The 26,976-nt window shown below is 44.7% G+C and overlaps 1 protein-coding gene and 1 long non-coding RNA gene across 2 annotated transcripts; one reads left to right on the top strand and one right to left on the bottom strand.

Annotated features, from left to right (window-relative positions):
• The first annotated feature begins 1,562 nt into the window (after positions 1–1,562).
• On the top strand, positions 1,563–23,210 carry LOC135538297 (junction plakoglobin-like). Its single transcript, XM_064964207.1, has 16 exons — positions 1,563–1,741; positions 15,140–15,192; positions 15,587–15,757; positions 16,004–16,257; positions 17,181–17,419; positions 17,693–17,894; positions 18,316–18,460; positions 18,647–18,750; positions 18,965–19,303; positions 19,628–19,780; positions 19,919–20,038; positions 20,154–20,304; positions 21,235–21,356; positions 21,712–21,754; positions 22,119–22,274; positions 22,451–23,210. The coding sequence occupies exons 2-15, from the start codon at positions 15,180–15,182 to the stop codon at positions 22,265–22,267; spliced, it is 2,205 nt and encodes a 734-aa protein (XP_064820279.1). The 5' UTR covers positions 1,563–1,741; positions 15,140–15,179; the 3' UTR covers positions 22,268–22,274; positions 22,451–23,210.
• A 49-nt stretch (positions 23,211–23,259) lies between these two features.
• On the bottom strand, positions 23,260–26,618 carry LOC135538305 (uncharacterized). The gene is made up of 3 exons (XR_010455387.1): positions 26,542–26,618; positions 26,102–26,325; positions 23,260–25,988 (listed from the first exon to the last, which is right to left on the bottom strand). It is a non-coding gene; the product is annotated as an uncharacterized LOC135538305 (long non-coding RNA).
• Between the last annotated feature and the right edge of the window lie 358 nt (positions 26,619–26,976).

Genomic DNA, 26,976 nt, shown 5'->3' with positions numbered 1-26,976 from the left:
CCTAAGGCTTTCAGACATTAGTCTGTCAACCACACACATACTTTTACACCCAGACGCATGGCCTATATAATCGCAGCACTGACCCAATATGCCGTGCCACCGGCTCTGGCCCCTGTCTCATCCAGCTAAGGGGATAGAATATGGCTGTCACAATGGACAGCTAGCTGCTAGCCTGACAACAATACACCCCGAGGCAGGATATGGACTGACCTATTTCAGTCTGTCACATAGCATGCGAGAGACAAACACTTTCCACATGCTCACTTTCTCTCTGTCACTTTCCTCACACAACCTCATTCTCTATCCTTTCTAGACTCCTAACAACCATGCAGGGTGTCACTTTGAATTTTCATCCACAAGTTACTAAAACTCTCTCTGTGCCCACTGAGTTTTTTTCTTCTCGAAAAGACGAATGAGAGTGTGAATGTGGGTTAAAATTATGAATCCAGATTTAACTTGTATTTTGCGTCACTGTCTTGCACTTTCTCCTTCTCCCTCTCCCATGACCTTAGATGGGTGTCTAGGGGCAACAACACCCCATCATCACTGTCTTGAATGGTGTTTGTGTGATTTTCCTCATGGAAAAAGCAGACAACAAAGCAAAAGTGTCAGGTTACGTTAAATCCATGGTGAAAGTCACAGACGTTTGTGATTTGTATGAGTGTATTTGTATGCAGTAGTGTAAAGTACTTAAGCAAAAATACTTTAAAGTACTACTTAAGTAGATTTTTGGGCTATCTGTACTTTACTATTTATATTTCTGACAACTTTTAATTTAACTTCATTTCATTCTTAAAGAAAATAATGTACATTTTACTCCATACATTTTACTTAGCAGGACAGGGAAATTGTCAAATTCATGCACTTATCAAGGGAACATCCCAAGTCATCCTTACTGCCTCTGATCTGAAGGACTCACTACACACACATGCCTTGTTTGTAAATTATGTCTGAGTGTTGGAATGTGCCCCGTCTATCCGTAAATAAATAAAAAGCAAGAAAATGGTGGCGTCTGGTGTGCTTAATTTAAGGAATTTGACATTATTAATCATTTTACTTTTGATACTTAAGTATATTTAAAACCAAATACCTTTACTCAAGTAGTGTTTTACTGGGTGACTTTCACTTTTACTTGAGTATTTTTCTATTATGACAATTGGGTACTTTTTCCACCACTGTGGGCTGTCTTCTCTATAAAAATGTGATACGAATTTATGCCACCACTTCGCGACATAAAAGCCAGTCTACCCATGTGACTCACCTTCTGTCTCGGCAAGTTTCATGACGTAGCCAAAGGTGTGGCCATTCTGTCGGCTACTTTCTCACACAGGTAGACTAATACCCTGTGTGAGCAGGGCATGCTAACCACTAGCATTTTATCCATAGTTGTAAATTCGAAAAAACTAAATAACAATGTTTTATTAATGTAGTTGACCAAAAGTAATATTACTGTACAGAGGTATAATATTAATTGGTCGGTAGACTCAAGTAAACACACCTTTGTTTTGTTCTGGCCAATTGCGTTAAAATTCCAAATTGTGGAGAAAGGGTGGGGTCGGGTCGACAGCGCTTGTGGTAAGAGGGGCGGAGTCTCCGATGTTAGCCTTTTTACTCATTGTTCTGAGGATCATCCTACCGCAGTTGAGGTGAGGCATAGAGAACAAAGTATATCGGTGGAAAAGTCTGTTTGTGGACCTGCGTAGACTTGGAATATTCGAAACAACTTCTTGTTTTTTGACAGGTAAGAAAGATATGTATTTATGGTCACATTTCCGTGTATTGACAGTCTTCGGAGAGAGTAAATTCGTGTCAAGTGAGTCGAGTGGGATAGGATAATTGCAGTTTCTCCATTCCTGTGTTGCGCTTGTCTCTAAACTGGAAACATAATTTCCCAGCGTTCCATAATGTTCTTCCTGGTCAGGCTACATTGTATCCAATCTCAGACATTCTGTCTCCGTCAATTTTTACATTTGTCTCTGAACCTGATGGCAGAATAGCGTAATGTTCCTTTCCTATTGTCAAGTGTCTAGTCGCCACCCAAACGTCGTTAAAAAGTAGGACATTAGTTATCGTGGGTGTATTCATTACACCGATACTGTTGCAAAACGTTATGCAACAGAAACCGTTTACTCCTTCCTGCCTATTTAAGAGCAAATGTTGATGGTTTATGTCGCTACAAGGTTCTGTCAAACGCTGTTCCTGCCAAATAGATGTGCGCATTTTTTTTTTTGACAAACTATTGATCAACTTCTTGACTTCATGTACATTTGAATAGAGCTGAAAGTCAATACTGGTGTGACCGTGTGGGTACACAGTAGAGAGTGAGAGATGATCGAAGTTCGTCTACCCCTCATCCATTGTCAAATCCACTGCCCCCCCGCCCCCCTGGGGCTTTGACAACCCCAGTGAGTTGGGGGTGGGGCATGACATGAGTGCCTGCATGGTTCACACATACATAATGGGTTAGGATGAATAATACTGATACCTTAATGTCCTTACATGACTTTCACACCTACAATACATTCTCTTTTAGGGCAGTTCACATCCACAAGGGAAGTGGTGACAGTAATGTCCAGGTCTTTGTCCCAATTGGCTCCCTATATAGTACACTACTTTTGATCAAGGCCCATTGGACACAAACAAGGTGTTCAGGCTGACATTATCCATACCAGTGAACCTCTATTGCCTCATTCATCCTTTTCCAAAGGGAGCCATATGCCATTAGTTACAGTAGTTTTACTACCTCCTCTATGCCACTGCAATAGCAGAGCACAGATCCTCTCATTTTATTTCACAAGTAAATCCACTTTCACTTCCAACATGCAACTGAAATAGCATTATCTTGTTTGCTCATCTTACATGGTTTAGTCTTTTCAAATACACCAAAGACCAACTTTAATAACTGTCCAAGTCAAATTTGACATGGCACAGTCTGGTATTAGGGCTGGACAGATGTCTGCCAAGATGGAGAGCTGTCACACCAGTCATGATCATGCCATTCCAATGACCAGAAACAACCAAGAACAATCGCATCAAAACAACTAAGTTTTTGGCATTCAACAGCATATTGAATCTGGGCCAGTGAGCCCAGCTGATGTTTTGAATGGATGTCAGGTTGAATTGAGTTTCATCCTTTCACACATTCTCTACACCAGTGCATTCTCCTGGTCTGCCCTGGCCAGGCCTGCCATGCTGCTGGTGCTGTGCCATGAGGTGCAGTCTGGCTCGCCTGGGGCTGCTGACTGCCTCTGGGGGGGTTTAGGCTGAGATTTTCAGCTGCAGCTGGGGTCATACTGGCACTAATCCTTCCCCCTGCTTAATTCCTTGATATTGTCCTACATTAGGCCAGCATGGGGTGAGGGGATTACCGACGATTCAACCAACTTCATATATCTCCTCTTTCTTTTCTTTCCTTTTTATTATCATGCTGTCTTGTTACGTGTGTCTCTAACTTGGTTCCACGTTTGCAACGTCTAAAATGTGACCCTTCCCTCCCTCCCCGGTGGCGTCTGAGCAGAGCAGAGGGCTCAGTTACACCACAGAACCTAATCAGGCCACGCGTGGGACCAGGCCTCGGTGCCAATGTGTGTATCCAGGTCGAGTGTGTTTGCGTGCATGCGTAGGCTACATATGGGGATGGAAGACTGTTTTTTTTTTTTTCTTCTTCTGGTCAGCCATGATATGGACTCGTCTTCTATCTGGGGTTAAAGAGGAGGTGGGACGATAGCGACCTAATCTCCTAAGGGTTAAATCGCCAGGCAGGGGCTTAAGATATCTTCTCAGACAATGCTGTTATCAACTCAAAGCAGATTTACTCTGACTTCTACCCTCCCCATCACCACCATTTTTTAAAATTCGTGGCATAGAACAACAAAGGACGTCAAAGACAAAAATCCTTATCTTTTGATATGTTATCCCCAGACTAAGACGACTTCCATATTGGACGGCTGCTGCAAATGTCAAGGACATTACACAAGGGCAGAACAGAAGATATGAAGTTAAATTAAACAAACAATAGAGTCCCAAAGTGTCTTGGAACCCTCTTCCCAGTCATCAGTGGAGTGGCAGAGGTGGCACGATATGAAAGAATCCATCCAAGCTGTGCTCCCATTACCGTCACAAATATGAATTATTCACTTAACTTTTTTTTTCTTTTCTGGGGAGGCCTAACAACCGTTTTTCCCCATCACTCGGTGCTCTGGAAGTCTGGTACTGCTCTGCCATGTGTATTATTTTCAAGTCGGCTCCTATCAGACAACTCTTCATAAACCACCACGCCACATCTGCTGACAGCACGCTGGAAATGGCTGCATCCATTACTGTCTGTTTCTTTTATGAATATATTACCATTGATCATTTTTTTCATTTACTGACATAGTTTCACAAGAAGGGAGGGACTGGAGTGGACTGGATTCCTGAATCCATGAGTGACTTAAATAGAGATTTTACAGTTGGGCTGGTTCGTTTAGCCTGCACTGAGCAATGCTTCTCAAGAAGTTGACTCGGATGATTACTCCTAGTCATTGCTGTGGTGTCGCTCTTCACTCTACGCTCTCATCTCCCACTTCCTACTCATCCGTTAATTGCACTCCAATGAGCGGGAGAGGAAGGGAGGAGTACGGGTGTGGTGGAAAAGGAACGCTAACGACTGGGAATTCTTCACCGTCGAGACATGCAGTATCTGAGAAGAGAATCATCAGCCTCCATCTAGAAGAGTGACTATAAGTCACACACAGATATGAAGTGTCTGTTAGAATGATTGATGCACAATGACGTGTAGGTGACATTTATTTATGGAAGCAACACCTCACAATAACCTCACTTCCATCAAAGAAAGAAAGTTATCTGTACTCTTCCGTCCGTGCCTCAGTCCCCATGTCGTCTTTTATATCGGTCACGGTTTACGTGAAGAACATTTTTAGAAGTGGAAGCATAAACACTGCAGGTAAATGTAGCTATTCAAGCTTCCCCTCCAAGGATGTCTGGTACATCTTTTGGGCAGGGGGGTTCATTATTTAGCGTCCCCTCAGATTTAATCCCCTCCGTGCTCTCCCTAGCCTCCCTTCCGCCTCTGATCTTTCTGAAATATTCATCATCTGTCGCATCGCCTCAATGCTCACCAGCACAGCCATGCATATATCCAGTATCCACGCTGCAGCAGGTGAAGCCTCCCCACTGACCCTAAAGGAGGGCTTTAGATGGAACCAAGCCAACCTCGCTGTCCAAACGGTGACACATTCATTCTAGATGCTCTGTAGAAAACTCTTGTATGGTCCCCATCGAACTGAGAAACAAAGCTCACTATAAAATACTTATTGCCGTCCTCCCATTCGCCCTAGATAGTGTGACACCAGCCTCCTCGTCCGTTCTACCTCCATACAGAGTAATTGTGGACAGCAGCCCAGCATGTTACATCAGTTCATGCAGCATCTTCCTTCCTTGCAGTGACAACACAGCCTCTCGTTACTCTCTAAACAAGGATATTCAACTCTTACCCTACAAGATCCGGAGCCTGTTGGTTTTCTGTTCTACCTGATAATTAATTGCACCTGGTGTCCCAGGTCTAAATCAGTCCTTGTTTAGAGGGGAACAATGGAGGGGGAAAAAGCAGTGGAACTGGCTTCGGGTCCAGAGTTGAGTTTGAGGGCTCTATAACAATGGAGACCGGAAACAAGGCAAGCTCAACTCTTCAGATACCACAATGACGGCTCAGCCTTCTTCCATAGACCACACAGCCTTCCAATGGCCCTCAGTCGTTGTTACATCAAAGAAGCCACACAGACACGGAGGCCTAGTTCTACTGCTACACACTTTCCTCCTGCCCTTTGCTCTGGCCCCTCCTCCTTCCCTTCTCTGTGTAATCTGATCCTAGTCTGCACTTCCACACTTCAGAGACAACACAGACCTGCTATAATTCATAGTGAGACGAGCGTACAGGGAGTAAACATGAATTACCCATATAGCTCGTCCCAGTCGGAGCCAACTCTACCCCCCTTTGGTCTGATGTAACACTCTTTCGACACATCTACCGATGGATGTAAGCCTAATATTTTAGAATGATTATTTAATCAGTTTCTGGTTAGACATTAGTGTAACGCTATGTCCAATAAAACCTACATTGACTTGGTGAATGACTTGCAAGTCATTGTTTTATTTTTATTTGTCAGTTGACTGCTAGCTGTTTTCCGGCCTGTTTCTTGGGCTATGTCAATTAACACAGTAATAACATTAGCTAAGGCATTGCATTTCTCCTGATGAATCACTGCTAATGACACCATGTAGCTGCTGTAATGTAAAACCATGCTGTTAATTAAAGTCTTGGGAATGGCCACCGTTTTATAATGCTGCCACTGTATTTTAGCTAGGGTGGTAATGAAGCATTTCATCAAGTCCAGTAAGCAAAACACAAACTAGGCCTAAATCCTCTTTTTAATTACATTTTTTTAAACTCCGAGAGACTTCATGCTTCGACTCTTGAAAGCATATTATAAACAGACGTAAAATGTCTTTGACACGCAGGTTCTCTTAGACATGGATTTTCACAGAATCAGATATCGTCCCCTCTTTCAAGTTGGCGAATGTGCGCCAGGGCTCTGGTTCACATGTGATCCTGCCAGCGGGGCCCTGCTTTGTGTACTTAAGCCTTTCAATGTGCCATACTGTAGTGGGGGTTTGGCATGCTAGTGGAGCCGAGAGGGGAGTTCCATCGACTGGCTGTTATCGGTGGACTGATAAATGGACTGTAAGAAAGTAGCTGGAACAGCTCGTAGGGCAGGAGCCTATGAGTGAACCCTCTGGACAGGATGCTAGTCTATCGCAGGGCCTTACCGCCAATCTATCTCCTGAGTGCAAAGCAGAGACTGATCAGGTCCCATTTTTACAGTCGGACTCAGCCGAGGATCGAACTCCCAACCTTCCAATATCAGGGCGGACACTAACCTCAAATCAAATGTTATTTGTCACATGCGCCGAATACAACAGGTGTAGACCTTACCGTGAAATACTTACTTATAAGCCCCTTAACCAACAATGCAGTTTTAAGAAAATATTTACTAAATAAACTAAAGGAAAAAAAAGTAACAATAATGAGGCTGTATACAGGGGGTACCGGTACCAAGTCAATGTGCGGGGGTACAGGTTAGTCCAGGTAACATGTAGGTAGGGGTAATGTTACTGCATAGATAATAAACAGCGAGTAGCAGCAGTGTAAAGACAAGTGAGGGTGGTTTCAATGCAAATAGTCCAGGTGGCCATTTTGATGAATTGTTTAGCAGTCTTATGGCTTGGTGGTAGAAGCTGCTAAGGAGCCTTTTGGACCTAGACTTGGTGCTCCGGTACCGCTTGCTGTGCAGTAGCAGAGAGAACGGTCTATGACATGGGTGACTGGCGTCTTTGACAACTTTTTGGGGCCTTCCTTTGACACTGCCTTGTAAATGGGTCCTGGATGGCAGGAAGCTTGCCCCCATTGACATACTGGGCCGTAAGCACGAGCCTCTAGTGCATTACGGTCGGATGCAAAGCAGATGCTATACCAGGCGCTGAAGCAACTGGTCAGGATGCTCTCGATGGTGCAGCTGTAGAACTTTTTGAGGATCTGGGGACCCTTGCCAAATCTTTTCAGCCTGCTGAGGGGGAGAAGGCGTTGTCATGCCCTCTTCACGACTGTCTTGGTGTGCTCCACTACAGCCCCATCAATGGGAATGGGGTCGTGTTCGGCCCTCCATTTCCTGTAGTTTACAATCATCTCCTTTTGTCTTGTTCAAGTTGAGGGCCACTGAAGTTGGTATAAATGGACTGTAGTCTACACTTAAGTGGGCGCATTCACCTAAAGTAAACCTTCACAGATAGTAGATTCCTGCACCTTTCTTCAATTTTGACTGATAACTGTAACCAAATATTGGCCCAACATTAGTTTTTGATGTGGTTGTATCTGCATGGGAAACTATTCTCTCTGTGTAGCAAATGTCGTTGAGCCTATCCCTCTGACTGGGGAAAAAACAATCCAGACCCCCGGTGCTGCTGAGTCATAGCCTGGTCTGACCGTGGAATAACCAACTTCCTGTAGCCCACACAGTAGATCCATTAGCATCACGCTCCACACCACTGCACATCCTCCTGTATAGATTTTTATACTCCACAATTGGCCAATTAACCCCCATTTCTTTGTGTAGTCCCACAGCGGACAATGTGAAGGGTGAGTGGGAGAGTATGAATAAGAAGGGGAGATGGTGGTGAGAGGATCCTGAGGGCTTTAAGCTTTCTCTCAGCAGGCTAGCTGGACCAAGACCACCTGCCAGACACACAGGGGGCACACAGCTGTGTGTGTACCATGTCTAGAGAGCACTTACTGACCGCGGGGCTCAGCTGGCAAGCCAACCACTCACAAATCCATTTTAGAGAGAGTATATGTGTGTTGAATTTTTTTCCCCCCGGTATTTTACAAGTGTTCATCCCGATTTTAATAAATATTTTTTTCTCCTGGGTAACCTGGTATTTCTCAGCAACACCAAGTAGCTATGACTAAGCAGGACCAAGCTCGTCTCTTTCCTGGCACCCCAACGGTGGAACCAGCTTCCCCTTGAAGCTACGACAGCAGAGTCCCTGCCCATCTTTTCCGAAAGCACCTGAAACCCTACCTCTTCAGAGTATTTTAAATAATTGCCCTCCTTGCCACAACCCCGCCCCCTTACTAACCCAGTCTTTGCTGATCGCTACTTTGCAGGAAAGTGTACTCACTCTGCCTGTGATATGTGGTGGTCCCACCTAGCTATCTTAAGAGGAATGCGCTGACTGTAATTCGCTCTATATAAGAGTGTCTGCTAAATAACATTTCCGTCCAAAACCAGGAGTGTCATATATAAATATGTTAGGATTTGATTAGAGCTCTGATCGGCATGAAAATTCAAGCCTGATGCAACATGAGCCAGACGAGCCATTCATTAAAGACAATTTATTAGCCCGAGCCCCAAAAAAGCCCAAATGATTGTGCCGTTATCCAATAGGCTACTGCACATTACGCACGAAAGTAAAACGATCCAGTAAATTTTTTAACTGGCCTGTATTATTGTTGACATGGACTGGAATTATGTACCTTGTTTAAACCATGAAGCTGGGGAGGACACGTGATGCTGGTGCGGGACATTTGTAAGCTAGTAAATTAATTTTAATTTGAAATATATGGCCTATTTTACATTTTGTATAATTAGTAGGCTAACTCATTAGCTTACCTTTTGTAATATTTCTCCTAATGTTGTACGACGTGAGTAATGCATATTACCTCTCTCGCTCTTGTTGCTTCCTCGTTCTCGTCAGTTAAATCGTTGGCCCTCCTTGTAATGACATGCGTGAATAATATGGGACCAGAATAAGATGCAGACGGATTTAGCTTCTCTTCACCGAGATTGAATGGTTATGGGTCTGAATAAATAAACTGCTATAGTCTATCACCATAGTATTTAACGTTCAGCAAGCTTGCATCCCTCTTAGGACGCAAATATACTGCATTCTAGTCTAGCTTTTCCTGGGACTCCACAAGAGTTAAGGAGAGAGGCCTGCGGATGGCCGGTGAGTATTGTGCAAGAGTGAAGACGCGCACTGTGAATTGCGCTCCATATGCGCTGTCTGTCACCACACAGTGTTAATTATCATGTAGAAAAGTCTGCAGAGAAGACCGATTTTTAGACATGACATTATAAATTAACATTTCCATTTCACATCATGTGGTCCTTAGAAATTATTTACCGGTTTCTCAGTTATTTATCCCGGGAAACAGGAGTAGGTTTGGATGGAAAATCTCTTAATCTTGCTAACCCAGTTCCCACTATTAAACCCTAGTGTGTGTGTGTGTCACGGTGCGTATATGTGTGTGGGGAGGCAGGTCCATCTTATACACAGATGGTGAACGCAGCTTTACAGATGTGTGGTAATGGGACTTAATCTGCTTGATCTGTACCCCCCCCCTCCACCCATCTCTGTCACAACTGTCTCTAGTCTCTTGATCCCTCTGTCTCTTATGGCTGTCTGTGGAACAAGTCTACCAGGATCAAGGATCAAGAAAACAAACCTCTGTCTACGAGACCAGAAAGAAATTCTGCACATTGTAATACTGCTCTCAGATGTAGATTTATGATCGGCTTTAGAGACCCACAATGTTTAGACTGAAGGTCTATGATGCCTCGAGCCACACCTCCATCATTGCCCCCCCCCCCATCAGGCTTTTGACACAGATTGAACCATTTTTATCTCCTGAGATCTGGGTTCTTCCACTCCGTCATTTAGCCCTCTTCATTCCTTTTGTGTGTAGCTTAGGCTATAGCCTGGTTCAGTCAACCTTATCTTGGTAAACCGCTGGATCTTTTAGTGTGTCAAGGCTTAAGCTCATAGCCATTTTTGATTTCAAGTCAGTGTATAAATGGATAGGGCTGTAAAGAGGTTCCAATTTAAATTTAGCAATGCTGCGGTTTATACACTCCAGCGAATGGGTGTGTTTTGCCAGATAGGAGCCAAAGACCACACACACACACACACACACACACACACACACAGCCACACCTTGCCAGGGTTATGAGGACACTCCCCAGTCTGGCATGCCTGTGTGTGGAGGCTGGAGATGATGAGCAGTATTCACACCATCTGTGGAACCTAGTTAATCATCCACTGACACAGCGTCTGTTTTAGTCAGGAAGGGATCGTTTGGATGTGAGACTATAGTTATTATGACTTGTTTGTCTGCGAGGAGGTGATGGTGTTTGTTTGCAGTGGAGAGAGAGTTTAGCTCAGGACTATTTTGGTTGATGTTCGCAGCGGGAAAGTGTGTTGAACGAGGCTAAATGTATGGGGCTAGTGTGGAATGTCACACCAGGATTAGAGCGATTGGGCCAAACCACATTCAACTCTTTCACTCTTGTCCACTGGGGGCTCTCTGACCGTCACATTCCTGCCCTCAATGTGCTGTGCTTCCTGGAAGGCCTGACCATCAGTCCAGAATGCTCTAGGGTAAAGCTTCCCCTAGCTATAGCTAGGATCAGATTCCCCTCCCCCAATCCTAACCTTAACCATTAGTGGGGGGAAATGCAAAACTGACCCAAGATCAGAATCCTCAACTCTCCCAGTAGCTCAGGAAGAACAATAGTGGGGGTGGGCATGGGTTTGGAGAAGGAAAGTATAGCTCCTAGTACAGTGGTGAAAGAGAATGGAACGAGGTACAGTAGGAGGGAGCGAGTCCATCAGTCATTAACCACACTACTTAGAATGCAGGGCCGAGGAGCAAAGTCCACTCCGAAGTACACACCATGAAATCCAACAGCAGTTCCTGGTCACTACCCACGATGTAGCAGTGTTCATTGGCAGGTATACACAGTGTTTTTCAGTCAGTAGACGACATTGCAATACGTCTACTTTTAACTTGTGGTCCACACAGCTCAAGCAATCTGTGCTTTTCATTTCCAGTTGATTCTTAATGGGGGGGGGTTGGTGAAGGAGCCACAAGTTCTAGGTCTGATGTTTTACCAGCACCCAGAACACTGTAAAACACACTCAACATGCCTCTCTCTTATCCGTTCTTCTCTGCTATCATATCAACTGTATCACCATAGCCATCTATAGTCTGGTACAGTCAGGGTCAAGGCTGCCGAGGCTGTTTTGCACAGTGTTACAAAAACGCGTGAGAATAATATTGATGGACAACCAGGAAGAGTTGATAGACCTAGATAAAGTCAACAGTATAGTGTGTGTGAGTGAAGTCTTTGTTACTAAGGTGACGCGATGTGTGTCGCAACAGCGCGACAATCAAATCGGAACGCGTTTGAACCTGCTGCCTTGCCCAGGAAAACAGATGGCACAAACTGACAGATTCACCAAAAACAATAAAGTTAATTTTCATCTTCCAGAGGTGTAGGTGTGTGTGCTTGTGGAACCAGGATATACAGCATGCCCAGTATTTTGGATTTTTGCCATGGTATAATTTTTTTCTGTATAATTTAATTTATTATTACCTAATGGTAGTTGGCACAGTTGAAACGACGAGACACTCCCAAGCTTGGGAATAGAAAAGAGTGCCACACCTCTATTTAAACACACAGTGAGTGAGAGAGAGTAGGAGAGGTGGGGAAAGAGCCTGGGAGACATTTTCTGTGTCCATGATGAGTCAGCTTGTACCTGTACAGTACAAGCTCAGACAGAAACGCCAACGCCCCGTTCACTGTGAACCCCCATAGGTCAGCTAGATAGCTGGCTGGGCTGTGACTTGACTATTCCCAATGGAGCTGAGCTAGGCACAAGTACCTCTCAAGGGCCTAGAGTGAGACCGATGCATACTATATACACACACACACACACACACGCGCATACTGACACTCCCATGGCAACATGGTGACTTGCCTGTGACTCACCAGTCTGTTGTTCCAAATGCCAGTGAGATAAGTACACATGAGGGCTCTCTGGGTGGAGGGTCTAGAATAAACACACACAATCTAATTTCTCTCTGAACCCGGGGGAAAACACAGGAAGTTCATTAGTGAGAATTATACACGCATCACCACTACACTTCTGGTCTCTGTGGGAAATGCATGAAAACTCCCCAGTTCTAGAGATTGAAACATACACACACACATCCCCCATTCTGAGCCCCGGGGCTAACGCAGAAGGGTGTGGTACTATCATTCACATCCGTAACAGGGCTCACTTGCTTGGCAGACCCGCAGAGCAACTCCAGACTCATTTCAGACAAGAATAGTTATGCACGCTGGTACAATAGTTCTACTACCTCGCATGTACAAAAATACTTTGGAGCGGCATAAAATAACTTGTGTTACATGTGATTTCCAGAGGGATGGCAATTATATTTCTAAAACGGTCCTATATATGAGATGATACTAATATGCTTTTGCATAGTAAAGCCATAATCACATATATGCAAATACAGTACCTGTAGGTGCCTGGATTGCGTACAAGGTAAGGCAGAGGTAGCCAGGAATGTTAGTGCATCGCCCATCAAGTACAAACACGCCAGCGGGACATGCTGTCACGACTTGCCACATTATCTCTCCTAGCTACTACAAGGTGGAAAATGGATCTGCTTTCCTTCATTCCTGTCATCCTGCCATACGGTAGTCAGCCCAACCCTCCACCTCATTTCCATAGCAGCATATATTTGGAAAGAAACCTATATTTGTCCGACTTTTCTATTGATGGCAATATTAAGTGAATTTGTAGGCTACTCTGTCTCATGCCTCATAGGAAGTATTTCATATTGTATGTGTCTGCGGCCTGAGTCTAGAAATGAGCAGGTAAATATAATGGTTTTAAAAGCGACAGGAATACCCACTCTCGTATCAGTAAGGAAAGGCGGTGAAAAATAAATCGACTTCGTCATACGTAGTTGATCTTCGCTAATTCTTGGTCGTATGGCGCATTCATGTGGAACTGTGTGACGTCTCAAGCTGCTACATTCATGCGTATGAAAATGAGATGCACGTAAACAGAAACGTGTAAACCCACACTTGGCCTTTTGCTCTTTGGGAAAATGTCTCTAAACAGCCTGACTCTTCCCACCGACTCTCCCACAATCCGATCCAGTTTACAAACACACACAGCATGTCAGTAATGTCTGTGTCCAGCGAAGAATCCCATCCCTTCAATTACAGTAACTCCCTTCACCGCAAACATCTGAACCACACACTGGTGGCATTGTAGAGTGGACTGTGGCGTCACGTGCCGCTCCCATCGCATTTAACTGCAATGAACGAGCCATCATTGATCATGTATTGAGTGAGTTGTGGGTTGAGTGTAGAAGTCGTGACGTTCAGTGAAACTGAGTTTTATATTGAGTGGATGTGGGTTATTCTCCAACTAGCTTTCTCCTGCACCAGAGGTTATTTTGAGTCTGAAGACCATCAGAATTAGGAATGTGTGCAATGTGAGAGACACACACACACACGGAAAATAATATGCCCATAAACACACGCTTAAACACTTGGACAGACTCACACACTTGTAAGAAATGTTTAGAATATTGGTGTAATTCTAGACATTCAGTTAGATAGCGTTGGTTAAATATCCCCATGCAATGTTAATGGTGAGCTAACATGGCTGCAATAGAATGAGTCAGCATGTAACTGCATCATAATGCAGAAAGCACGTTGGGCCAACTGAGTGAACCAGGAGAGGAATCCTTTTAAATGGGGAAAGAGTAGATGAGGTCCAAACCAACACTTCAGAAGGAATGCACTTTAGCTGCATGACGGATAGTTCAGGAGAGAAAGGGGGATATCTAGTCAGTTGTACAACTGAATGCCTTCAACTGAGAAGTGTCTTCTGCATTTAACCCAACCCCCTCTGAATCAGAGAGGTGCGGAGGGCTGCCTTTATCGTCATCCACATCTTCGGAGCCCGGGTGTATGATAGATGGTCACAACAAGAGAGCAGAATAGAGATAAGAGGCAGGTACTGCCGGGAAAATGACTTGATAAGGATTGGGGGGAAAAAAAACTGAGGTGGGAGTGTTTATTTTAAATCAGCCAGTGATAAATGGTCATTAAGCGTTGGGCCTGTATTTACAGGTGGAGGTGTGTTGTTTTGAGGAGGAACTGTGTGTGTGTGACTGTGTCCACTATAAAGGTGTTGTCTTAGGAGGAATAAGGTGTGTATGAATGACTACTTACTTTCTCTCTCTCTCACACACGCACATACACACAAGAAACCTGTCTAGTGGGTTCTGGTGGCTGATACTGTGAGTCGGCATGCAGGTGTCTAGCTCCCACAGCTGTATGTATAGGCGGAGGCTCTGCCCGGGGTTAAAGGCCGCGGGGGCTTAGCAGTTGGCGTTCCTGTCCTGCAGCTGTCCCTCTGCCCCTTCACCCTCCCCTCCTATCCCAGCAGCCTTTGCTGCTGACTCGGCATTGTCATTTCTGGCACTGTTCAGAGGGAGGGCATTCGTTCACCTATCTGTATTCTTACCTGGGAGAAAGAATATGAAATCAAATGTATTTTAACTAACGGCCTAATTAATATTTAGTCTTAAAACCGGTTAGAAGAATATGAAAGTAAACTGTATACTGTCAAATAGTGGTATGATTGTAATTTGTAGCAAAATGTGAAAGATAATTATTGATCTAAATGTTTTTTTTTGTGTGTATTTCAGGACTTCTCCATTGTTGTTGGTTTGAGCCCAGGAGGCCACCATGGAAATGCAGAGTGGGTTCATAATCTGGCTATATTATTCTCAACCTTTTTTATTTCTTCCTTTTTCTTCCTCTTAATTCCTCCTCTCGCTCATATTCCTTCCTCTCCTTTGTTCAACTGAACACAATGTCTTCCCCTTAGTGCAATAACAAGTATGTTCGACGCATAATGGCTCATAGGTAACTTGTAAGTGCAGTGTTGTCTCTTATAACCCCTCTTTGCTTTCCCTCCAGGTGCATTAACAAGTGTCGGCTGTTATTCTAAGTGCAGTCCATAATAACCCCATACATTTTCCCTCTGTAGTGAGCGAGCCCTGAGGGCACGAACAAGTGTGTTGAACATATTATAATATATTACTTCAAAGTGCACTTCCACTCTAACCTCGCTGCCCTCTTTCCCTCCGTAGTGGGCAATGAGGGGAGGGGGAAGGTGAAAGAGTGGCAGCAGACATACTATTCCGGGGACTCTGGGTTCCAGTCAGGAGCCACCACAGTGAGGACCGATGACGACGGGACCGAGTACAGCACCAAGCAGTACAGCACCGTCACCACCACCGTCGTCTCAGAGAACCCTGCTGGTGAGACGCGCTCAGTTTAGTGCTTGAAAACACGCTCTCAAATTGACATAAACAAACATTCAAAAGTACAACCCGCTACAAACAACCACTGTCACTTAGGAACATGGAGTTAAAGTGCACACATCAAAAAAACATTCTCTCACACACCTTATTACTACTTAATACTGAACTATCATTCAAACCCACCATCTAAAAATACAAACCACTCAACCCTCTCCCCCCCTCCTCTCTCCTCCCTCCCTGTAGAAGTGGAGTCTCAGTATGCCCTGACCCGGGCACAGCGTGTCCGAGCGGCCATGTTCCCAGAGACGGTGATGGAGGGCACGACCATCCTGTCCACCCAGACTGACCCGTCCCAGATGACCAACGTCCAGCGGCTGGCCGAGCCCTCGCAGCTCCTCAAGACGGCCATCGTCCACCTCATCAACTACCAGGACGACGCCGAGCTGGCCACTCGCGCCATCCCCGAGCTCACCAAGCTGCTCAACGATGAGGACCAGGTACAGTACTGGTTGTTTGACACGTCTGTCTTTGCGTCAGAGTTGGGCTCAATTCAGAATATTTGAATTGACTCCCATTCAGCTCATTGACTGATTTGGCCACACAGAATGTAGAATTTTTGAGTTTGAGTAACAGGAAGTACAATTTTATTCAGTGCTGTTCAAAGAAATTGCACTCAGTCATAGAACATGAAAGTTTAATTGACCCTGACAGGTCACACTTCCAGATACCAAGGAACATATCACACTTCTCTGGAAACAATGTTCGTGTAGTCTTTCAACCATAGTGCTTAGAATAGACCATTATATTCCCACTAATGATTCTATTTGTTTGGCTTCTTTTTGAATGTCTTAGTTTAACCCTCAAGTTGACCCTAATGCATTCTTGGGGGGGGGGGGTGTGGTATTAATGAAATAACTTTGCTCATTCATTTGAAGTTTGTCCTGAACATCTGTTGTTGAAACAACATTTTATATGCATGTATTTAACATGTTTGATATTTTATCAACTAGATATTCATTTGAATTTCACATTCTATTTCCTTTAATTCATTTGAATTGCAATTCTGTACACTGTTTACTACTACAATTCAAATGTATTAATTTAATTGGAATTTGAGGCATTTTCAATTCTGAATTGATCACAACCCTGCTATGCATGTGTATTTTTCTTTATCTAGCCATCAATCCACCTTTGTCATTTAGACATTGATTAATTAATTCAGTCATTCATTGATGTCATTTACCACCAGTAATCACACTTTCCCCATAAACCTAACCCATCTCTACCCCTCCTTCCCATTAGGTGGTAGTCAAGCTGGCTGTCATTCACATTGCTATACTTTTCCAATAGTCAACCCTTCCCTGTTAATTACTCTGCATTTTCCCTCCTTTCAAACTAACCAAACCTCTCTGTCTTCCAGGTGGTGGTCAACAAAGCCTCCCTGATCGTCAACCAGCTGACCCGTAAGGAGGCGTCTCGCCGGGCGCTGATGGCTTCCCCCCAGATGGTGGCGGCGGTGGTGCGGGCCATGCAGAACACCGGGGACATGGAGACAGCCCGGGCTACAGCCAGCATCCTCCACAACCTGTCCCACCAGAGAGAGGGCCTGCTCTCCATCTTCAAGTGTGGGGGCATCCCTGCCCTGGTCCGCATGCTCAGGTAGGAGTCTGAGGGTCTGCGGGGGGGTGGCTAGGTAGGTAGTGTGTGGGAATGCTTCCTCTCGTCTCTCATTCTCTCTCGTAGCTCTTTTATTTTGTGGCCTTCTATACCAGGGTGGGGGATGACATGTTGGGGGTGAAAGTTGTTGCAAGTCTCTCTCTGCTCGCTTTCTCGCTCCGTACAACCACAAGATTGACTAAGCATTTCAAAGTAAGACTCGTAATGAACTATGTTTATCTAAATCCTTGCTCTCTCTCTCTCTCTCTCCATCAGTTCTCCCATGGAGTCTGTGCTGTTCTATGCCATCACCACCCTCCACAACCTGCTACTGCACCAGGAGGGAGCCAAGATGGCGGTGCGCCTGGCCGACGGCCTGCAGCGAATGGTGCCTCTGCTGAAGAAGAGCAACCCCAAGTTCCTGGCCATCACCACCGACTGCCTGCAGCTGCTGTCCTACGGCAACCAGGAGAGCAAGGTGGGGGGGGGGTGGTGGTATGTTATGCATGTCAATATTGTGAGTGAGAGTGTGTTTGAATGATAGCCTTGTTTTGGCATGGGTGTGGCTACCATAGTAATTTTGTGACTGCACGCTTATGTGCATGTGATGATATCAGACAGGTGTGGCTGGGTATTGATGTCTACCCTGTGTGTTGCCTGTTATTTAATGGGTAAGTGCATGTTTGGACAGGAGCGATACATGGAATGTTTTGACCCTTTGAAGATGTTCCCGTTAACCTTTTTAACGCCTAAACCCCTACTGGAAAATGAGGAATTGTGCACATCCAAACATGCCACGAGCTGTACTAAAAGTGAATGTCCACACTGTTTGCTGCTCATAGAAATGCTATCGCTTGATTCATATTGTTAAACTCCATTTCCCATCATCTCGCCCTCAGCTGATCATCCTGGCTAACAGTGGTCCGGAGGGCCTTGTCCACATCATGAGGAACTACAGCTATGAGAAGCTCCTGTGGACCACCAGCCGTGTGCTCAAAGTGCTCTCTGTCTGCCCCAGCAACAAACCTGCCATCGTGGATGCTGGTAAGTGTTTGAAACACAGGGAGGGGGTGTATTAGATTTGCGACGACTGATACTGTGGTTTTAATAAATAGAAATGGGCTTCTTTATTTTCAGTTGTAAAGCTATGAGATTATGAATGACGTTCATATTTTGCAGTAAAAGGAGTTTGATGAGATTCTATCCCTCTCTCTGTTTCCCCTCTGTCAGGTGGGATGCAGGCTCTGGGGATGCACCTGACAGGTTCCAGTCCGCGTCTGATGCAGAACTGTCTGTGGACCCTGAGGAACCTGTCGGACGCTGCCACTAAACAGGTGAGACTTCTACCTTTCAACCTAGAGACATATAGAGACTGTTTCCATCCTGCTGTCTGTTTCTCTCGTGTTTGTCCTAACCTCTGACCTTTTAACGTGCTATTTTTACCTCCCTTGCATTTCCCCTAAATGTTCTTATTGCAACAGCTATGTTTTTTTTAACAGTTTTTAATAACCACTAATATATTAGATAAACTAAACTCTGTCTCTCTAGGAGGGTCTGGACAGTCTTCTTCAGACTCTCGTTGGTCTTCTGAGCTCTGACGACGTCAACATGCTCACTTGCTCCACTGGCATCCTCTCCAACCTCACCTGCAACAACGCTCGCAACAAGGCCATGGTCACCCAGAGCAACGGCATCGAGGCCCTCATCCACGCTGTCCTGAGGGCGGGAGAGAAGGAGGATGTGGCGGAGCCGGCCGTGTGCGCCCTGCGTCACCTGACGTCGCGCCACTCCGACGCCGAGGTGGCCCAGAATGCGGTGCGCATGCATTATGGCATTCCTGCGATCGTCAAGCTGCTCAACCAGCCCTACTACTGGCCTGTCATCAAGGTGAGAGAGTGAGGGGTGGTGGGATAGAGGGAGATTAATAGTTGACAGATGGTTTCCAAGGGAGAGGGCTTAACCATTCACGTAACCGGCTGCTTAATTAGCTATGAAGTGAGAATTAGGACGAGGATGTGATGGAAGGAGGAAAATGAGGGATAAGGAGGAAGCTACGTAGCGAGAACAGGGAGAGAAATGGTAGCGCGAGATAAACGATGATGAAATGGGTGAAAATTTGTAAAACAGTCTCGAACCAAAAATAATGTTGCTTTCTTTGTGATCACCAATCAAAATGGCGCCCGTCTCTAACCCCGCCTCTCTTGTCCTCAGGCTGTGGTTGGTCTGATCCGTAACCTGGCACTGTGCCCAGACAACCAGACCCCTCTGAGGGACGCGGGGGCCATCCCCCGCCTGGTCAATCTGCTGCTCAAAGCCCACCAGGACGCCCAGAAACACGGCTCCGCCGCACAGCAGACATACCAGGTAGGTGTAGAAACAGATCTATGTACTTAAAATAAAAATATATCCAACTGTTACATCAGTAATTCGCCCTATTCTTAACCTCCCTCGTCTCTTTTGTTGCTGACTGACTCTTGCTTTCTCTCTTTGTCTCTCTCTCAGGATGGCGTGAGGATGGAAGAAATCGTGGAGGGGTGCACAGGGGCCCTGCACATCATGGCCAGAGACCCCATCAACAGGAGAGAGATCGCCAGCATGCAGACCATCCCACTCTTTGTACAGGTAAGTTTTTCTTTCTTAAATATTTGTTTCTTACTTTTAAGACATCAATATCTCTATTTTGCTGCTTTTATCTCCTGTAGATTGTGTTAACCATTGTCTCCCTCCTCCTGCCTAGCTGCTGTACTCTCCAGTGGAGAACGTGAAGCGCGTGTCAGCGGGGGCTCTGTGTGAGCTGGCCCTGGACAAACCGTCTGCTGAGATGATCGACGCAGAGGGAGCCTCCGCGCCGCTCATGGAGCTGCTGCACTCCAACAACGAGGGCATCGGTGAGACCACTTCTCTTAAAACATCAGAAAACAGGATTTACAATGGATGCGTCACTCGTGTCCGTTTTTTTTTTATTAGCCTTACGGTATTAGAATGGTATACCTCGTCCAACGAAATCCTTACTTGCAGCTTCCTTCTCGACAATGCAACAACAAGAAATAATAAGAATACGAACAAAAGTAAATGGCTCAGTAGAAATAGAAAACATTTTAGTACAATGCAGGAAGGCACAATTTATAGTCCAATATTTCCATGTTTTGGGGATGTGGGGGTGGGGGGGGGGGGTGTGTATAACAAGAGTCTGGTAGCAGCAGTTGTGATGTGTGGAGAGTCAGAGCAGGTGGTCAGTCTGAAGGCTTGTAGTTAGAAACTGTCTGAGCCTTTTGTTATCAGACCGTGTGATCCGATACCGTCTGCCCAACGGTAATGGAGAGAATAGCTCGCGACGGGATGTGTGGGGGTCCTTGATGATGCTGCATGCCTTCCTCAGACACGGTTTCCAGTAGATGTCCTTGATGGGTAGAAGCACGGTACCAGTGATGCACTGGGCCGTCATCACCACCCGCTGGAGGGCCTTGCGGTCCATGTGAATAGATTTAGAGGTTGTTGTTTGGTATCCATTTGAGAGGAAGATGTTTTTATTTTTTTAGTCTGACTGCATTTCCATAAACCAGTGGAACCTCAACGGGTGCAAGTCTCTGCTGGCTTTCATCTCTCTCTCTCATAATTGACCAATTATTGAGTCTGGGCCACATCTGATCCCTTAACTCAGTTGAATGAGAGACGAGGATTGAGAAGAAGCATTACACACCACAGCCATTTGATACATCATCTCAGATCTGGGTAGAGATGAACTTTGTCTGTCAATCAATGTGTACATGTGATAATATGACTGTTAGTAATCATGTCACCTTTTTCCTCTCTCCCAGCCACCTACGCTGCCGCCGTTCTCTTCCGCATCTCCGAGGACAAGAACTCTGACTACAAGAAGCGTGTGTCTGTGGAGCTCACGCACTCCCTGTTCAAGCACGACCCCGCCGCCTGGGAAATGGTGAGTGTACCTATGCTCTAGGCCTCTAGTGCCATCTATGGCGAGGAGGGAGCCACTGCAGGATCTAATAACGAATTGCAGCTTTTTTCAATTCCGATGAAACTGAAAAAAAGACTTTGCTTCGATCGGTAATTTAACATTGATAAATGCATGTATTACATTTTCGTATGTTCTTACATGTGAAGTTTTTAGTTTCTGTAAAATGGCAAACGTGTAATATTTTGTATTAAGAGAAAGGTAGGTAGACGATGCAGTTTAAGAAAACAGGTGACAGTGTGACACGGTTTCTGTCGACCATGTATGGGCAACTCGCTGACCTCATTTTGACCTTACACCTCTTGTGACCCCTCCCCAGGCCCACAATGCTGTCCCCATGGAGTCCGGCTATGCAGCAGACGGTGAGTAACTCACTCTGGCGGAAAGGTGCCCATTCTGACTGACTGACACATGGGGCAGGTGTGCCAGTGGGTTAATGTGCTAGTTCGTCACTGTTCCAATGGGCGGTTTCTGTGTAAAGTTAATGTTAGTCAATGTATTGCTTTGCTATATTTGAATTTCTGACATGATTATACTATATTGACAAGGAGAGAAAAAGCAATTATTCTATATAAATTCAACGGTTAACTTAAACCATGTTAAAAGTGAGCCCCCCCCCCCCCCAATTGTTTTATGAATTAAATATAAGGGTATCATCTCCAGAAATGTAAATATTTTGCAAAGTGTTGATCTGAGTGTGTGTGTGTGTGTGTGTGTGTGTTTCAGAGCTGGATGCAGGCTACCACCAATACGGAGACTACCCTGGTGACATGCCCATGGATGGAGAGATGGGGATGTCCGACGTTGAATACCAAAGCGGTGGCGGCGGCATGACCTACGACATGAGGCAACCGGGATGTGCTGAGCGCTATTAGGACAACGGTTAGTGCATACACCCAATAATGCAGACAAATGTACCCATGCTCTTATGGTAAAGCGGCGCAGACACACGAAGACAGAGCAGCCATTAGTTACATACACCTATTATTATAAAAACAAGTCACACACCAAGTCAACCAGTTGGACCCCTTTTAATAAAGATGCTGTTCTCTCGACAGACACTGAAGGGATGAGAGGAGAGCTGGGGGGGGGGGGGGCAGCCGAAGAAGAGGAGAGAAGCGGGGGGGAGCAGAAGAGGAGAAATCACAGAGAATCTTCAAATGGAGTGATGTCAATCTGTCTCTGCTCACCTCGATGTAGTATATGCAATTATCACTGACTGTGGGGCTCAGAATCTAACAGGGCTTAACTTCTGTTTTCTAAGAATGATGATGCACAGGTTTTTAGTCAAGTACGTTTTAAGGTTGTTTGCGCTTTTCAGGTGGGTAATCTATGCCAAAGAGATTTTATTTTGTGACGATAATCATGTAGATTCCTTTTTTTTCCCCCCCGATTTCAATACTAGTTGAAAACACTGCCAGAGGTGACTGGACAACGATGTGTACTATACAGCTCACCTGCTCACATGTTTGCTTTCTTCAGCCTTTGTAATGGACACTGCTGTTTTTAACTTTCTTTTAACACTATTTGCTGTTAACATTCTTCCCACTGTGTTTCTCGAAAGTCTGCATGAGTTAATTCACAAGTTAGTGAGTTAATTCATGAGCTAGTAGGGAGTTAGAGATGGTACTGACTCTGTGGTGTAATATTCTTACATTGACTCACACAGTAGAAGAGAACAACCCAATAGACGGGAGTCTACTGGAGGCCCTAAATCAAGAACCTTAGGTGGAACGCTACTAACAGGGAATTTGTCTTTCTACATAAAGGTTTTTACTTCAATTTTGTTTAAGAAAATAAAGAATATATTAAAGTACAGGCAGACTGAGTTGATTATGATTTTACTGTAGGAATATTGAGTGTGAAATACAGAATATCTGGGGCAATGCCATACTGTTTTGTTGTTGTCGCTCTCTATAGCATATAGGCAAGTAAAGTACTTTTTTTTTTTCCTACCAAAATTTAGGGGAAGTACTCTTTATCCGATGAGGATGCATAATAGCTAGTGCTGCTGATGTCAGAACCGCCACTCATCTTAGGACGGTAGTAGTTACTTACATGTATTTATCGCATCACTATCTAGCGGGATAACATTTTCAGTGGTCTCTCAGCCAAAACTGTCACATTCTCCTCAACAGCATTTTTCATCCAGACACTTTCACTACATAAAATGGTTTGTAGCTCTGAGACCAGGTAACAGAAGTTCAATGGCCTAGATATCTGGCTATAGTATGTGATAACTCAATTAGCCTACATTAATGTTCAACACATATTTCCTAAATTTACAAGTGGTGTTTAAGGCTGTGATCTGGGCACATCTTAGATTTTTATTCCAGATAAAACATAAAAATTCTCTCACTCAGGATGCTTAACTCCTAAATTCAACAAAACCAAAAATGTTTGTAGGTGAAGCAGAGTAGAAAAATAAATGCCATTTTATTTAAGGTCACCGAAATTGTTTGATTTGCACAGTGTGTCACAGATTTAAAATCTGCGTGACTGCAATGAATTATCAAGATAAAAATAGAAGGGAGTGTGGCTAACAACATCCTACCAGGGCTTCCACTAAAACGTGAACGTGAACGTACTTCTAACACCGCAATGCCAAAATCAACTAGATGGAATTCTGGCCTGAGTTTCAAATTGGAGGCTGCTCTACCTGACACAGGCACACTGTCATCATTCCCAACCCTAAACCCTGGGTAAAGAGGGTCAGAAAATGTGGAGTATAATGTATGCAGATGGGTCAGTGTACCAGAGGAGACACTGTAGAAGGACAGAGTGCCAGCCAGTCCAGATACACTCCTACTCTGTTCGAATAAGACGAGGGAGCAGGTAAAGCAATACTCCTAGCATTTTGGAAGGCAATGTAACTGTTGTCAAAGCATCGCAAACTCCAGGACTTGTCATTACGTCCAAGCCAACAGTCCCCAAACTCTCCACTCCTGCCGATTTTTCTCTGTCATTCCCATTTCCTCTTCGATCCGACTCCCAATAACTGCGCCTATTCAGACCCTCTTTACACAGCACCTGCCAACAGCCCTCACATCTCTCTGGGTGATCAGGATACGGCTGCTCTTCTCTCCCCCATGTTCCCCTCTGACAGAGTTTTCTGTGTGCCGTGTTTGCGTCCAGTGTTGGCTCACAGGCTTCTAATGGAAAGACACGATTATTAGTATTTTGTTTTAATTACTGTCCTTTTAATCTTTCTATCCAACAAATAAACATTTTCAAGTATTCTCACTGAATCATTTGAGTTTGCAACTTTCAAGAGAAATCAAGTTACATTTTCTTAGGCCAGATTTTATCCAGCGTTCTGCATCATGGTTCACACTGTAAAAGCAGAACACCCAACAGTGGTTGAGAAACACAGGGAAGATCTCAATTGCATAATGCTTGCGTCTTCATCTCCTCAAAACCCATTCGAGGAGGTCAGAGGGGAGAAACTTCTGGCTTTCTCATCATATGGGCTTTGAGAACGACACGAGAGGATTATTCAATTGAGGTCTTCCCATACAGTACAAAGGCCAGGCAACAATCAATTATGATCATATACATATTGCATACCAGAATTCAGGAGTGAAGCTGCTTTGCTGGACTGGAGGGTCTAAACTGCAGACACTCAGGTTAGTAAAATCAGTTTATGATATTAAAATTACTAAAGTAAACTCACATTTTAAGCATCAAACGGTTTGTTACTAGATTTTCACTCAACGTGGATCGAGGCGGATCACACTCTAGCCTACTTCCAACCAACTACTTAGAGTGAAATTCATATTATTTGCAGTTTGTCCTTCTGTGGAGTCGCAAAGGAAGGCTGTGCTTCTCTAGCTGAAGCGCTGCGGTCCAAACCTTCATGTGAGAAAGCTGGACCTGAGCTACAATCACCCAGGAGACTCAGGGGTGAAGCTGCTCTCTGCCATACTGGAGGATCCACAATGTACACTGGGAAAAACTCAGGTATACAAATTCAAAGTGACTAGCAGCTGCTGGTCAGGAGGTTATCCAGATGTGAGCATAGGGAAGCAGATTCCCCTGAATGAGGTTTGTCAGCAGCACTTCCACTGAGGTTGACTTTGAAACATCACACCAGGACTCGTTGTTCTGGAAGTCAAGGGGAAGTCGACAGTCACCCAGACCAAACAGCACATTATAGTTGTTGAAGTCTGAGGTTGCGGACTCTTATTTCCATTTTTTTTAAAATCAGCTCTTGAAAAGGAAGTGAAAATAACAACTGGATATCTTGATTGGCTTTTCCTTCAGCCCAGTCCAGAATTAACTTCTGCCAATGCCAGCAACTCCCTTTGTCAGGACAGTTCTGTTAGTTTGTCTTGCTCAGGTAAGGGTTCAAAGATGTCATTGCATTTTGAACGGTGTCTCTTGTATTGCTGATCTCCTGGATGCTGTCTTAATCTGTTTCACCTCATGTTCATAATTGACCTCTCCACTTCCACCCTCTGTGAATGTAGAGCTCGGTGTAGATCTGATTGAGAAGTGTTGGGTTTCCTTGTGTAGCCATTCCTTCAAACACACATTCAAACTTCCTTTTTTTAAAGTTGAGTTTAGGTTGACACACAGCAAGCTCACCTAAAAGATCTGAAAATGACAAGGACAAATGTACTTTGAAGCATACTATTAAAGGCATAGTACTTTTAATGCATATTTATGTACATCAAGCCAACTGTTTGTGGGCATATTAAAGATCTTACTGTTCTCCAGTGTGTCAGTGAGCTCTTTCTGGTTCATGTTCCTCAGAATGTGCAGTGTGATCTTCAGAGCCCCCTCTCTGGCACTGCTCTCCTGGTTCTCATCTTCACCGTACACCACCACCCTTCCCCTGACTGTTAGAGCATTCTGGGTGATCTGGACTCTGAATCTTCTTGAACTTCTTTAATTCACTCTTTACAAATGTGATGACTTGGTCTTCAACCAACTGGAATAGGCAAAAACATGACTTAATATGTAAAGAACAAATATTATTTATCTGAAAGTTTAATGCTGTAATCGCATTTCATCATTTGTATTTCCTGGTGGGTCATTGAGCCTTGTGGGGTTTAAAGACTACATACAGTAGTCAGAGGTTAAAGGTCACAAAGATATCACAAAACTATCCATTCACTTTTAAACTGTAAGACATGAGTCAGCTCACCTTGAATATGGAGGACATGTCTGCCGTGGACCGGCCACGGGGAATGTCTGACTCCGATCTCTCTTGCAGGTCTCTGCACACATGACATAACACGCATCACAAGTGCTACCTTATCGATGATCATCATCCCCCCTAGAAAGTATCTGGCACATGGTGGAATACAGCAATTGTCTGTCTCGCTCTAAGATCTAAAGCACTCACCTTTGATCAGTAGAAATGCCTTCCTGCCCGAATTGTGTTTTAGGATGAACCATTGACCAGTCACTCTTAAAGGACTCAAAGCTTGGTCCAGGAGAATTGGCTCTCTCCTCTTAGATCCTGTCAGCAGAGAACTTGGACCTAAGATCAAACATAAGGGAGTCCTGACTCCATGCTTTAATGTGGAGACATAAAGACGATAAAAGAGGGGACCGTGATAAATTCTTACGCATGCCC

Source organism: Oncorhynchus masou, chromosome 5, assembly GCF_036934945.1.
Source record: "Oncorhynchus masou masou isolate Uvic2021 chromosome 5, UVic_Omas_1.1, whole genome shotgun sequence".
NCBI lineage: Eukaryota > Metazoa > Chordata > Actinopteri > Salmoniformes > Salmonidae > Oncorhynchus > Oncorhynchus masou.
This window is presented reverse-complemented; position numbering and strand designations above follow the sequence as displayed.